Consider the following 15626-nt stretch of genomic DNA (forward strand, 5'->3'; position numbering starts at 1 on the left):
CTGGAGCCTGTACTAGATCTTCCGCTGTCAATTCATTGAAAGAACTCTCCAAGTAATTCCACTCCCCTGCTTTTACAAAAAAAGCCCTATTTTTGTTCACTTCTCCAGCTCTCTTTAGAAGGTTATCATTAAATCCGCTTCCAGCATCCTTCCAGGTTGGAAACTACAGAACAACTGGCTGCCAAAAACCAACCCTCCCTATTGAGCCTTGTGTTCCTCAGCCAACAGTCCTAAATCTGTGCATATTGGTTGTCAGACTTGCTGCCAGTTCAAAGTTCCTTCCTCATTAACAGAACACCTTCTTATTTTAATCCCCTGCACTTAATCCTGGTTTCTGTTTGAAGGGGGGCGGGGGGACACTCAGTTTATTTAACCTCTTCATATGGCTTCAATCCCTCTTTCTGAAAGTAATTTCCATTAATCACATCTGTGTCCAATTTCAAGTGACCTCACAGATTCATAGAGCATGTATACAGGCCCTTTGGTCCATCCAGTCCATGGCAACCATGGTGTCCATCCAGTTAGTCCAAGTTTGCTGTGTACAGTCCATATCCCTTCAAGCACTTCATGTACTTATCCAAGCAACTCTTAAAAGATATTTTTACCTACCTCAACCACTTCTGGCAGCTCATTCTGCACACTTGCCATCCACTATGCAGGTCCCTTTTAAATTTTCTCGCTTACTCTAAACCTCCATACCCTAGTTTTCAACTCCCTTAACCTAGAGGAAAAGGCTGCTACCCATCCACTTCTATGTATCTCATAGTCGTCCCTCATTCTCCTACGTTCCAAGGAATAGAGCCATAGTTTGGCCAACTTCTCCCCATAACTCAGGCCCTCGAGACCTCGCAATATCCTCATAAACCTAACTCAACGAGCTATCTCTCTACGAAGCTCTGCCGGGTTCTGGGTGTTGAGCAAGCTCACGGATTATTGTTGGGAGTTTTGGACATCTGCGGTGTCACAATGGGATGTTGCTCACGTTTCAATTATTTTTCAGTGTTAGCAAATCGTCGCTGGCGCCATAGCAACAGCCAGACTTTATTCAGTGGTGTCTGCTGTTAATCTTGTTGCCTTCCTGTGCATCGTTCTGGAATGCCGACGGGGTGTAAACAGGGGAAGGAAATCTCGGGAAAAGTTACAGAGTGCACTTCCTGTTTTCCACCAACACCACCGTCTCACTACACGTCGGGGGCAAGATGTGGCTGGGCACTCTGCTGATGTATTTAAAGGAACCATTCTTTATCGCGCAATTCCAGACCTCTCCCCCTTCAATTCTGTTCCAATTAAGCTCAGTGCAGATTAATGGATGGTTGATGGATCAAGGCTTTGTTACTTGGAAAATGCTCACTTACCATGGGCCACGTACACATTTCCTAGTCCAACACCCTAACTGTGAATTTAATGTCACGTAGCATTAATTTTAGATGTCAGCAAATAGGATATGTAACATTGGAAGACCGGAGCCCATTAATGACAACGGATTTTCATTTGACCTCAGGATTACATATGGAGGGAAATGTAACAGTTGACGTTTTGGGCCAAAACCCTTCATCAGGACCCAAAATGTTGACTCTTTATTTCCCAGTGTTTTCTGTATGTTACTCAAAATTTCCAGCATTTGTAGAATCTCTCTTGTTTGTGATCTTTCCCGTAGCTGCTGTCTGGCCTGCTGAGTTCCTCCAGAAGTTTGTGTGTGTTGCTTGGCTTCCCAGCATCTGCAGATTTTCTCTTGTGTATGTGGATCTGTGGAACCTCTTGTGTCTCCGGACGAAATGCCACCTCTTTCTCTTCAGCCAAGCCCTGGTGTCCGTTGAATTGTTGCTTTGTAACCACAGGGACAACAGCTTCATAGGGAATGGAAAGGATTAGTAGTTGAGGTATTGGACTGGAAAGGGCACTGGAGGCTGTACTGTTCAGGATGGTTTGATACTGGGAAGTTCTCTGTGGGCCTAGTCATTGGAGCATTAAATTGACCTGCTTTAACTCTTCAGAGCAGGTGGCCAAATATTACTAGGAGATAGTATTAACCTTGCATGCAAGTTTATGTTTGAAAACCAGGGGACATGCTTCTCAAGTGAGGGAGGTAGGTTTTTACACAGAGAGTGATGGGTACCTGGGATACACTGTCTGTGGAGGTGGTGGAGGCAGATTTAAGAGAGGCTACACACACAAAATGCTGGTGGAACACAGCAGGCCAGGCAGCATCTATAGGAAGAAGCACTGTCGACATTTCGGGCCGAGACCCTTTAAGAGAGGCTGTTGGACAGACACATGAATATACAGGAAATGGTAGAATATGGATCATGTGCAGGCAGCAGGGATTTACTTTAATTCAGAATTGTGATGGATGGGTTGAAAGGAATAGTCCTGTGCTGAGCTGTTTTATGTAGAGCTCTGATGGCTGAAGTGTGCTTTGAATCCACAGCCATGTGCCTTTGTAATGTTAAAGATGTTGACAGCAGTACGTTGAGACAGCAACCCTAGGGAGCTCTGCTTGGATCATCAGCTGTAAGCAGAAGGCAGTTTATCAGTGTTATAATTGCATTTCCCATACAGCACAGCCTCTCCTGGAGCTCAAGGCTGGCTTAACTCCGCTTCCAGATTCTGGTTGAGTGACGTACTGTGGTAATGTACCCATGCTAATCCGACTGGGCAGCTGCTCAGAACCATGTCCACTTACATGCTGGGACCCGATTCAGGGTGGGTCTAGTGGAACCCCTTGCGACACCTTTCAATCTGTTGTCAATGGAATAAGTCTATTATCTCTGGGAATTATCATTCCCACTGAGATAATCCAGACTTATTTATAGAGCTTTGAAAAACTCAAATAGTTTACAGCCACACTGAAGTCTGAGGATTTCTTCACCTACTGCATCTTAACAAGCACCTGAGTGCTCGCCCCCTGTCTCTCTCTCTCTCTCCTCTCTCTCTCCCTCCCTCACTCTCTCTCACTCTCTCACTCTCTCACTATCTCCACTCTATCTCTATCTATCCCGGCAGCATCCTCCCAACTTTATGTCAGTGCCATAAAGCTACACTTCCACTGATATTCTTTCTGTCTGCTCAGCTTCATTTCTGAAACTCAACCTACAAACCCTCCTTTTTGTTAGAGTGGCTACATACTTTCTAAACAGCTTCTCCTGAATGTAGTTCAGGAATTTTGTGTTCCCTATATCTTTATAGGGTCTCCACACCATCCCCCATTAACGTATTCAAGCTGTTGGACTCCGGGTGGCACGGTAGTTTAGTGGTTAGCACAGTGCCAGTAACCCGGGTTCAGTTCCCACTGCTGCCTGGAAGGAGTTTGTATGTTTTCCCAGTGACCACGTGGGTTTCCTCCGGATGCTTCAGTTTCCTCCCACAGTCCAAAGACTTACCGGTTTGTATGTAATTTAGTCAGAGGGTGGTAAATCTGTGGAATTTGTTGCCACGAGTGGCTGTGGAGGCCAAGTCATTGGGTGTATTTAAAGTAGAGATAGACAGGTTCTTAATTAGCCAGGGCATCAAAGGGTATGGGGTGAAAGCAGGGGAGTGGGGATGACTGGAAGAATTGAATCAGCACATGATCGAATGGCAGAGCAGATTTGATGGGCTGAATGGCCTACTTCTGCTCCTATACCCTATGGTCTAATTTGGTCATTGTAAATTGTCCAATGATTAGGCTGGAGTTAAATCGGGGGTTGCTGGGCAGCACAGCTTGAAGGGCAGAAGGGCCTACCCTGCGTTTTTCCTCAATAATAAATAAAGTGCCCTTGAATGTGAATCACAAGTCATTGGCATTTTATTCTGTCTGATGTAATAGGTAAAGATTTGATCCCTTTAAACCATAGAACACATACATGTTCTTTCATTCTATCGAGCTAGTTTCAGCAGTTTCAGCCAGTTTCAGACATGGATACCAGGAAACTCTTACAACAAAACAATTATTAAAAACAATCATTAACAATTGTGATAGACTTTATATTAAAATTGAAGTGATAAGTTCAATCTGATGGGAGACTCTTAAAGCCAAAAAAATTAAGGCCTGAGTTAGCTATAGTAACTATGTTATCAAATACAACATGAATAAGCAATGGCTAATTTTGATGCATTCGTACATGAACTGCATATAATGTTTAAGGCAAAAGAACCAACAGGAAAATAAGTTCATCTGTGGTAATCACTGGAAGTTAAAAATAACTTTAAACCAAAGGGAAAGGTTTGTTGCTAAAATAACAGTAGACCAAACGATTGGGAAAAACTTCTGAGACCGTGATAGGAGGATCCAGGTACCAAGGAAATGAGAGCAGTCTAGCCATAACAAAGAGAAAAAAGCTTTTATAGACCGGCAAAATAAAAAATGTTTCTGAAGTTACTGAGCCCCCTTACAAAATGAAACATTATATTGGAGAGTGAGGAAATGGGTGGAGTTGAGCCTTTTTTTAAATGGCGAGGGTTTGCTTTGTGTTATATTCACAGGGAACTGAGTGCATTGTTCATAAGTCCATGAAAGTTAAAATGCAGTTGAAGCAAGCAAGTGCCAGAATAGAGAAGTGTTCATCCGGTGAGACAGCCCCTGCTCTTGCAATATTGTGTCCAGGCCTGGGTCTCTCTAATTGATGGAGGGTGTGTTTGTGAAACAGGGAGTGCAGCAAGAGTTCTCTGAGCTGCTGAGTTTCTCGTACGAGGAGACTTAGTAGAGTGGGACTACGTCTCCAAGGTTTAGAAGGATCTCATTCAAAGGTACAAGGCTCTTAAGGAGCTTGACAGGGCAGAAACAGAGTTAATGTTTCCTGTGTCCAGTGGTGGGGGAGATGTGTTCAAAACTAGAGGTCACAGCCTCAAAATAATGCGTCAACCATTCAGCATTTAGATGAGAAGAAACTTTATCATACCTTTAACTCCCATTGAAGCAAGAATGAGACATTCCTTCTCAATTTACCATTTGGCAGTGATGATCTTCATCCTGTGAGGATGGATAACAAGTCATAAAGCTACAAAGCAGAGAAACAGACGTTGCAGCCCAACTCATCCGTGCTGATCAAGATGCTGACCTAAGCTAGTACCGTGTGCCTGTATTTGGCCCATATGAGGATCAAGTAGGGAATTTGCTTCCAAGCTAGTGGCACGAACATTGATTTCTCCTTCTGGTAATTCTTTTCCTCTTTCTCCCCCTTCCTCTTCCCTCTGTGTCTATTCCCCCACTGGCCTCTTGGCTCTTTGTCTCACCTGTCTATCACCACCCCCTGATGCCCATCCTTCTTCCCTTTCTCCCATGGCCCACCTTCCTCTCTTATCAGATTCTTCCTTCTCCAGCCCTTCAAGTTTCCCACCCACCTGGCTTCACCTGTCATCTTCTGGCCTGTTCTCAGTCCCCCTGCTCCCACCTTTTTATTCTGGCATCTTCCCCCTCCCTTTCTAGTCCCAGTGAAGGGTCTCAGTCCAAAACATTGACTGTCTATTCCTGTTCACAGATGCTGCCTGACCTGCAGAGATCCTCCAGAATTCTGAGTGCGTTGCAAAGGATTTGCTTGCTACTTTGTCCTTAGAAACTGACAATGAAACCAGATTCCTATAAAAATGTGTGGGGATTGTGGCTGAAGAAATACCTTCGGTGGCAGGCTGCATGTCTGTGTGTCACTGATATCTAAACACACATGCTTAAAGCACATTAAATATATCCACTGAAGTCGATCAATTGAATTTATAAATGGAAATCACAGGTTGAACATCACTGTCAGTGTTTTTTACAACAGCCTTGTAGAACACCGTAATTTTATGCATCGTTTCTTTTCTCTTAAGCTTTCATCTGCAGTTTCATGGTGGCCACGCCAATCTTCGGTTTCCTAGGCGACCGCTTCAACAGGAAGTTCATCCTGAGTTGTGGGATATTCTTCTGGTCGGCAATCACCCTGTCCAGCTCCTTCATCAACAAGCCGGTATGTATCGGTATCTCTTTCACTGGTGGTTGAGTCCATTGTTGTTAAGCCCACCAGCTCCTGGCTCATTGGACCTCGAGGCTCAGAGTCAGCCTGTCATCCTGCTGCAGTATCTGTGACAGCTGACCACGAGGAGCAGAGAACTGTAACCAAAGTGGCTGATCCTGGACAGTACGTGCCTCTTCAGAGGGGCAGTTAGTGAGAGATCAGCAGCAGGACTTTACTGCCTCTTCTCCTCTAAATGTGACTGCCGATGCTGGCCTCTCAGTCTAAACATTAGGAACAGGAGCAGGACAAGGCCATGTGATGCATTAAACCAGCTCTTCCACCTCAGCTCTTTTCCCTGTGCTTATCTCATTTATATCAGGAGCACTGTTATCAATGCTCCTTTCCATTTGTCCAACATTCACTTTGACCCTCTACCATCAGGCAGGAGGACAGGGATAGGAAACAGCTTCTTCCCCCAGGCTGTGAGAACATTGAACATAGAAATCTACAGAACATTACAGGCCCTTCGGCCCACAATGTTGTGCTGACCATGTAACCTACTCTAGAAACTGCCTAGAATTACCCTGCAGCGCAGCCTTCTATTTTTCTAAGTTCCATGTACCTATCTAAGAGTCTCTTAAAAGACACTATCATATCTGTTTCCATCACCATCTCCAGCAGTGTGTTCCACACACCCACTAGTCTTTGTGTGGAAAAACTCACCCCTGACATCCCCTCGGAACCTATTTCCAAGCACCTTAAAACTATGCCCCCTCATGTTAGCCATTTCAGCCTGGGTAAAAGCCTCTGGCTATCTACATGATCAATGCCCCTCATCATCTTAACTGAACCAAGGAGCAGGAAGACGACTGAACTCCTTACCACCGCCGAGTCTCATCATGTATGAAGTGCCAGTAGCATTTCCTTTTTAACTTGTGTCATAACTGCACCTTTTTATAAACCAATTTATTTCTGGTAATATCACTTTGTGTATTGTGTGTGAGTTATATGTACAGTGTTGTGCACCTCGGTAAACGTGAACTTGAACTCCATGTCTCGTGACAATATTGAAGAAATTCTATGTTTAATCAGGCAGGCAATATTCTATCAGGTAAATGTTGAATTTTCCAGTCTCAGATGGACTTTTCCTTCCCCTTCTGATCCACCCAGTTCTTCCCACACCCTCCCCGGCCCCCTATCATTTTGTTCTTGCCTGTCCCCATCCACTCCATCTGCCCAGCACCCACACACTCCTCCCACTGGGTCCTCTCCCCATCCCCCTTCATTACATGCTGCACCTTCATGTCCTATCAGATCCCAGCGTCTGCAGCCCCCTGTTTCCTTCACCTAACAGCTTCTGTCACTATATCCACTCTCCCCTCTTTCTATTGCCCTCCTCAACCCGTTACACCTCCTTGTCATCTCCCCTCTGCCTTTTGGTACAGATGAAAGGTCTCGACCCGAGATATCAACTGTACATTTCCTCCATGGATGCTGCCTGACTTACTGAACTCCTCCAGTATCTGTTTATTGTTCTGGGTTCCAGCATCTGCAGTCTCTTGTTTCACAATATCCTATAACATGACCACCATTTTTTGGCCAGAACTGGCTGCGTCCTCTGTAATTAACATTGCGGCGACTCAAATTGAAACAAAAAATTTAAATAAAGCCTCAGTACCACAGACAGACACAGCCAGTCAGTCCAAAACCTAATTGTCAGATCTACCCGATTGTATTTAACATAGAACATAAAATAGTACAGCACAGTACAGGCCCTTCGGCCCACTATGTTGTGCTGACCCTTAAACCCTGCCTCCCATATATCCCCCCACCTTAAATCCCTCCAATATACCTGTCTAGTAGTCTCTTAAATTCCACTAGTGTATCTGCCTCCACCACAGACCACTGGGCGTAGCATTGTGAAATGTTTCCCCTGTTGGATCTTCAAAGGATAACTTTCCCCTGAGCTGGAAAAGCACTTCTCTCTGCATATATCTGAACTCATTTGCAATTGTGGTCAAATCAGTTCTCTTGCCCAACCCACAAACTGAACACAGAGGGATTGAACTGGTCAGCAGCCTTATGTATCACTACAGAATCTTGATAAGAATGTGAGGTGCTCCAGTCTGAATGGAGAAAACTAATTACAGAGGAAGTATTAGGAGCAAATAAATAATTCATTGCGGGTGGGGATATAGGCGAAGTTTTAATATATCAGATTCACAAATCCTTGTCTCCACTTTGATTTTCATTAAAGATTAGAATTCAGCAGTGAGGAAGGCTTTGAGCTTTGAAATTGTTTTCATATATCAAGCGAGGTCTTCCAGTATTTGAAGTGTATGCTGTGTTAAAATCTTGATGAGCTCCTCCTCCCTCTTTGAATATGACATGCCACCCAGAATGTCTGAATAAACAAAATATGCCTAATAGCATCTTAGCACAGATAGGAGACTTGTATCCTTGGGGAGGGATGGCTGGAGTCAGTTTCCGATATAATTTGGTGCATTCCAGACATATCTGCTCACTGTGTGTGTCTTGGGGATGAGAGAGGCTTCAGTTCCATATACTGCTATTTTGAGACAGCTGATTAAATCTAGCCCTGAGTTCAAACAAGCCAATTAGAGCAGCAGTCTGTGTAGGTCTCTAAGTGAATTCCTGTAACGATCATGGTGAACACATCTCTCCCCCTCTCCACAACATTAACCACACCAATAGGCTAAGCCTTCTCCTTCTGTACAGTAATAATTGAGTAAGTGAGTTCAGACCCACCTGAGAGCTTCACGTTTTTGCCAAAGGCCATCATCTCAGAATGTGCCCCACCTAGCACTACGCTCTGAGTGGCTCTGAATTCTGGTGCTCAGATTTCTGAGACAGGACATTGGCTTATGGTTTGTGTCAGAGGCCAGGGTACCACCAGTGGAGTGGCCGGCTGCCCTGTTTATAACCATATAACCATATAACAATCACAGCACGGAAACAGGCCATCTTGGCCCTCCTAGTCCGTGCCGAACCCTTAATCTCACCTAGTCCCACCTACCCGCACTCAGCCCATAACCCTCCACTCCTTTCCTGTCCATATACCTATCCAATTTTACCTTAAATGACACAACTGAACTGGCCTCTACTACTTCTACAGGAAACTCATTCCACACAGCTATCACTCTCTGAGTAAAGAAATATCCCCTCGTGTTTCCCTTAAACTTCTGCCCCCTAACTCTCAAATCATGTCCTCTAGTTTGAGGATATATTCTCAGGAGAAGGAGGGAACTGTACAGTTGGAAACCTGGGGAAATGAGCATGTAAAGCATTCCAACCAGCCCGATTGTATAGACAGATAGTTCTGGTACTATATAAAAGAAAGCTTTTCTCCTTTCCTGAATTGTTCTTTCTTGTTGGTGCGTTGGGGATTGCCAGACTCCACCACTGAAAGGTTGGGGATACCAGTGTCTAGGAAACTGTAGGTGTTTAGATAGCTCAATAGCTAAATTTGCTGTACATTTGAGACCCTCCCCAGTTATATGGGAATCTACAGGTATTAAAGATTAATCCACCAATCACTGCTGCAAGAAACCCAGGAGGGAAAATCATGAGTATTAAAGGCCTTGGTTAATCATTGGTTAAGGCCTATCCAATAGGATAGGTCTATTGTGTGGGCAGATGGTGTTTGACATGTCAGAGGACCAATGGAGGGAGCATATCAGTGAAGAACTGTGAAAATGGGACGTGTTTCTAAATGATTATCTCCAAACTTTAGTCCGGGATGTGGAATGTGAGCAGGCTCTATCAGTGGGTGCTGGAGCAGAGAAAAAAATATTGCTTCTCATGAGGTGATGATTAAATTTAAACTGTTGTAGTGTAAGCTCTCTCTTATCTGAGCGGTTGTTTCCTTAACATTGTTATAATTTCAGAGTTAAATAAATAATAAACCAAGTTTTCTTTGGAATACTGCCAAACTTTGAATTTCCATTTTATTGCTGAAACTTCTCTACTGCTGATGGCAAATCAGCACATCATTTCCCCACATGAGTTCAGACAAAGCTCTGAATCTGAGCAGAAGTGTTCACTCATTTAAATCTTCCCCACTGATTCCAGTTGCTGCTCCTGGGGCAGCCCAGACCTTTAGTTAGTCTGATGCACTGACAGTTTAATAGCTAAAAGTATATCGGTGCAAATTAATTTGTCCTAAAAACTTGTATCCAACCAGGCATGCCCAGTCTGGGGTCCACAAACCCCTTGCTTAATAGTATTGGTCCATGGCATAAAAAGGTTGGGAATGTCTGTATCCAAAAGTAACAAACAAATCCTAGCTTGCTGAAGAAAAACACTTCTGTGCTCCCTGCTTCCAGTCTGTGAGTATTGTACATGTTAGTCCCAGCTATTCAACATTCTACACTCTGTTAGGTCTTGAGTGCTGGTCCATACTGGGCAAATAAAAAGCAAGAAAAATGCTGGAGATACTTAGCAAATCAGACATTATCCATGGAGAGAGGAAGATCTGACCATAGGAAAAGTTAACAATGGTTGAAGATGCAGAGAAGGGAAAAGGGGTGAGGGGAACAGAAGGGGGGACTGTCAGAGTGTGAAGACTGAGAGGAAGTAGGTGACAAACATTGTCACTGGCTGAGAGAGAGTGAAGTTTTGTTGAAAGCAGCTGTCCTGATTGGAGGAGGCGGTGACAGAGGAATATGAGTGAGAAGAGAGGAGAAGAATTATATTAATTCCCATCAAGATGGCGCCAGCGAACAATGATTCTTGGGCAATATCTTCCAGGTAGTCTAGGGAACCGCTTCTTTCACTTTTTCTATGTCTTCATTAAATCTTGTATATGACAATAAGCCAATTCCAATTGTAGGGTATTTAATATTTATGTAATATTTGAGTAATATTATAAATATATTGTTTGATTTAGCATTCTTTGTTGTTTGCATAATTCATTGCAGGTTTTATGTAAAAATACATGAATTGCATACGTCATTATGCCATGTCAAAAGTGCACGCCTCACCAAAGTAAGAATATAGTAGGCACGTTATTCCTGGTTCCGTGTTTTTCTTTCGATTAGTTTTATGTTTTGGAGTTATAAAACATAATTGTGGTGATGAGAAAGTTTTAACCGAATCCGATAACTATTTAACTGCTAAAGGGCTTCAGGCTTTTTCCTCTTCACATGAGGAGAGAGACTGTCGAGTTTTTTTTTTAAAAAGGCAGAAAACGGATGAAATTTACAGATTCATAAACAGTGAGTACCAGGTGATAATAATAATTTTTAAAAAAGCAGAGGTGACTGGCTACATCAAAGAGATAGACATGTTAGATTTCACATGAGATAACTGGTTGATATATACTGAGCAAATTGAGGAATATTTTAAAATAAATGAACTGGCCAATGAAAAGCGAGTCCCAGTTCTGCAGAGTACATTGCGTGGGAAGATGTACAGTTTGCTTATAAATTTGACTGCTCCAACCAAACAAGTCAAAATTAGCTTTGCAGATACTGTGAAAGTAATGAAGGAACATTTAGAACCAAAATCATTGTTCATTGCAGAGTGCTTTTGGGTTCATTATTAGAATCAAAAGAAGGGGGAGTCCATTTCAATGTACACGCCTGAATTGAAGAGATTGTTTGAGCATTGTCAGTTCAGTGATGGGCTCAATGATGCACTGAGACATCATTTAGTTTGTGGAATGTTACAAGAGAAACATTAAAAAATTGGCTCCTAACAGAAACACAGCTCACATTTAAAAGAACATTTGAAATTGCTGTATCAACGTAAGTAGCAGACAGGGGCGCATTGAGTTGCAGTCAGGAATGAAAGTGAGCACAAACAAAATTTGCAATGTCTAAACAGAAACCGGCCTGACTGAACAAGTTCTGTGACTGTTGTGCAGGGCTTCACATACACCAGACCAATGCGGGTTTAAAGTCGAAACTTGCAGGAAATGCAACAAAGTAGGACACATACAAAGAGCATGTTGGACAGACAAAAATAAATGGACTGCACAGGGAAGAAACAAAGATAAAATGCCAAGTTGCAGTTTCAAAAAGAACACTAATCTGCATGCTGTTGATGAACAATCTAATAACGATGAGAGTGACACAGGACTGAGTAGTCTTGAGATTTAGAGTGTGAAAACTAACACAAGACAAGCAATATGGCTTGCACCAGAAGTGAATGGCAAATTAATTAAAATGGAATTAGATTCCGGCTTGGCTGTTTCAGTCATTACATAAAATGAGATTGAATGGCACTTCAAAGATACTGAAGTCTGCAGAAATCCAACTGAGAACTTACACTGGAGAAATATTCCCTGTGGGAATGGGATTTGTGGTGGTGAAATACAACTACCAACAAGTCACATTGGGCTTATATGTGTTTAAAAACAGGAGGGCCAGCATTGTGGGGCTGTGAGTGGCTGAGACAACTGCAACTTGATTGGAGATCCATCCACCATTTGCATGCCACATCCCCTGTAACAGAGTCAACTGAAAGAGAATTAAGAAAGGTAGTGGGTGATGCCAGGGCAGGGTTCAAGGAAGACATCGGAAAACTCAAGCATATCAAGGGAATGGCACACCTAAGTTTTACAAAGCTCGTCTGGTTCCTTATACCATCCATGATAAGGTAGCATGGAGGCTGAAGGAACTCTTTCCAATGTTGAGTGGAAACCATGGGCAGGGCCAGTGGTGCCAGTAGCTAAGAAGAATTTCTCTGTCAGGATCTTTAGAGATTTTAAGGTCACCATCAACCCCTTCTGAAAGTAGTTCAATACCCTCTGCTCAGAATAGGGGATATCTTTGCAAACCTTTCTGGAGGGAACACTTCAGCAAAGTGGACTTAGGTGGGACCTACCTACAGCTGGAGATGGAAAAAGAGTCCAGGGTGCTTTTCACCATGAACACTCACAAAGTGCTTTAGCACCATAATAGGTTTATTTTTGAAGCAGCTCCTGCACCTGCACTCTGGCAGAAAGCTATGCACCAGGAGCTGTAAGGCTGCCCTGGCACTCAGTATTACCTGGATGACATCTTTGTTACTAACGAGGATGACAAGGAACACCTCCAAAATCTCAAGCCAGTGTTAAAAAAAAATTAGAAGATAATGGGCTCAGTGCATGACATGACATGTGAATTCTTTAAATCAGCATCACTTACTGTGGTCACACCATTGATGCACAAGAATTACACAAGTGAGCTGAGAAATTTAAGCAGTGGTGGATGGCCAAAGGACACAGTTACAATTCTTTTTAGGATTTGGCAATTTATAATAGGTTTTTACCAAACCTGACTACTGTACTCAAACAGACACAATCACAAGATCAAATTCAAGAGGCCAACTGATCATGGAAATACTAATAAATTGTCTTGTTTACCCTTGGAAACTTTTACAAAAGACATTTTGACATATTCTCCCTAATGCAAATTGAAAGTATCCCTATTAGAAACATAGAAAACCTACAGCTCAATACAGGCACAAAGCTGTGCCGAACATGTACTTACTTAGAAATTAGCTAGGGTTATCCATAGCCCTCTATTTTACTAAGTTCTATGTACCTGTGCAGGAGTCTCTTTGTCTCTGCCTCCATCACCATTGCTGGCAGCCCATTCCACACACTCACCACTCACTGCATAAAAAACTTACCCCTGACATCTCCTCTGTACCTGCTTCCAAGCACCTTAAACCTGTGCCCTCTCCTGCGATCCATTCCAGCCTTTGACCAATCCACTATTTCAGCAGAAGGAAGAAAAGATACCACGCTGTCTCGGGTCGACGTGACCACCCAAAATGGCTGGAATGTGCAGCAGAAGCTACAGTGGGGGCATCCGTGTCAATAATGATTTATGTCCAATGTCCTGCTAAAGATGCACAATGTTTGTGAACCTTACTTTGTCATCATGGTGCAATAAGCTGCCACACCCCAGCATAAAACCCTAATGTCAAGAAACAGCATCTTCCCCCTCCCCCTCCCCTCCCCTCTTCTTCCCCCTCATCCTCCCCTTCCCCTCCCCTTCCGCCTTCCTCCTCCCCCTCCCTCTCTCTCACACTTTCCCCACAACACAGATAGTGCCTACTAAGAACAGTCAAAATGCATTCTTTACCCACAGGCATTTCCTTGTTACAAAATAATCTAATGGGAGTATTTCTGACACAAGAAAACTAAACCAAGCAAATCTAATTGCAGATTGAAATCATCTATAGGGAATTTATCACCAGAGAAATGTTCATTACAGAGGCAGGGATTTATTCAGTTGTCATATTAAGCCTAAATCGGAGAACTACATGTCTTCGAGCCACTGCACCCTACAGCACAGAGAAAGACTGCTCAGTCCAACATGCTTGTGCTAGCTCTTTTAAGAGCTATCCCATTAATCTCATGTTCCTGCTCCTGTTCCATAGCATTCCAAAAAAAACATACAAGAAAGAGCAGACCATTCATCTCCTCTCTCATAATCCAAAATTCACGAAGATTATGGTGATCTACACTGAACTTTCATGTTTATCCTTCTTACTTCAACCTTCATTTAATTCACACACCTCACACTTGTATCCATGCACGTTCAGAGCGCCAGATCTTGGTCTGGGCACGCTCAGAGCGCCAGGTCTCGGTCTGGGCACGCTCAGAGCGCTGGGTCTCGGTCTGGGCACGCTCAGAGCGCCGGGTCTCGGTCTGGGCACGCTCAGAGCGCCAGGTCTCGGTCTGGGCACGCTCAGAGCGCCGGGTCTCGGTCTGGGCACGCTCAGAGCGCCGGGTCTCGGTCTGGGCACGCTCAGAGCGCCGGGTCTCGGTCTGGGCACGTTCAGAGCGCCAGGTCTCGGTCTGGGCACCTCAGAGCGCCGGGTCTCGGTCTGGGCACGTTCAGAGCACCAGGTCTCGGTCTGGGCACGCTCAGAGCGCCAGGTCTCGGTTTGGGCACGCTCAGAGCGCCAGGTCTCGGTCTGGGCACGCTCAGAGCGCCAGGTCTCGGTCTGGGCACGCTCAGAGCGCCAGGTCTCGGTCTGGGCACGTTCAGAGCGCCAGGTCTCGGTCTGGGCACGCTCAGAGCGCCAGGTCTCGGTCTGGGCACGCTCAGAGCGCCAGGTCTCGGTCTGGGCACGTTCAGAGCGCCAGGTCTCGGTCTGGGCACCTCAGAGCGCCAGGTCTCGGTCTGGGCACCTCAGAGCGCCAGGTCTCGGTCTGGGCACGTTCAGAGCGCCGGGTCTCGGTCTGGGCACGTTCAGAGCGCCGGGTCTCGGTCTGGGCACGCTCAGAGCGCCGGGTCTCGGTCTGGGCATGCTCAGAGCGCCGGGTCTCGGTCTGGGCACGCTCAGAGCGCCGGGTCTCGGTCTGGGCACGCTCAGAGCGCCGGGTCTCGGTCTGGGCACGCTCAGAGCGCCGGGTCTCGGTCTGGGCACGCTCAGAGCGCCGGGTCTCGGTCTGGGCACGCTCAGAGCGCCAGGTCTCGGTCTGGGCACGCTCAGAGCGCCGGGTCTCGGTCTGGGCACGTTCAGAGCGCCAGGTCTCGGTCTGGGCACCTCAGAGCGCCGGGTCTCGGTCTGGGCACGTTCAGAGCGCCAGGTCTCGGTGTGGGCACGTTCAGAGCGCCAGGTCTCGGTCTGGGCACGCTCAGAGCGCCAGGTCTCGGTCTGGGCACGCTCAGAGCGCCAGGTCTCGGTCTGGGCACGCTCAGAGCGCCAGGTCTCGGTCTGGGCACGTTCAGAGCGCCAGGTCTCGGTCTGGGC

General features: G+C 45.2%; 1 protein-coding gene across 1 annotated transcript in view; it reads left to right on the top strand.

Moving 5' to 3' along the window:
- The window catches only part of spns2 (SPNS lysolipid transporter 2, sphingosine-1-phosphate), a 110257-nt gene that overhangs the window by 45564 nt on the left and 49067 nt on the right, over window positions 1–15626 (top strand). The window contains exon 3 of the mRNA XM_059972958.1: window positions 5785–5921. Within this exon, the coding sequence (XP_059828941.1) occupies window positions 5785–5921 (137 nt within the window). The remainder of the gene's footprint in view (window positions 1–5784; window positions 5922–15626) is intronic.

Source organism: Hypanus sabinus, chromosome 6 (assembly GCF_030144855.1).
Source record: "Hypanus sabinus isolate sHypSab1 chromosome 6, sHypSab1.hap1, whole genome shotgun sequence".
Taxonomy (NCBI): domain Eukaryota; kingdom Metazoa; phylum Chordata; class Chondrichthyes; order Myliobatiformes; family Dasyatidae; genus Hypanus; species Hypanus sabinus.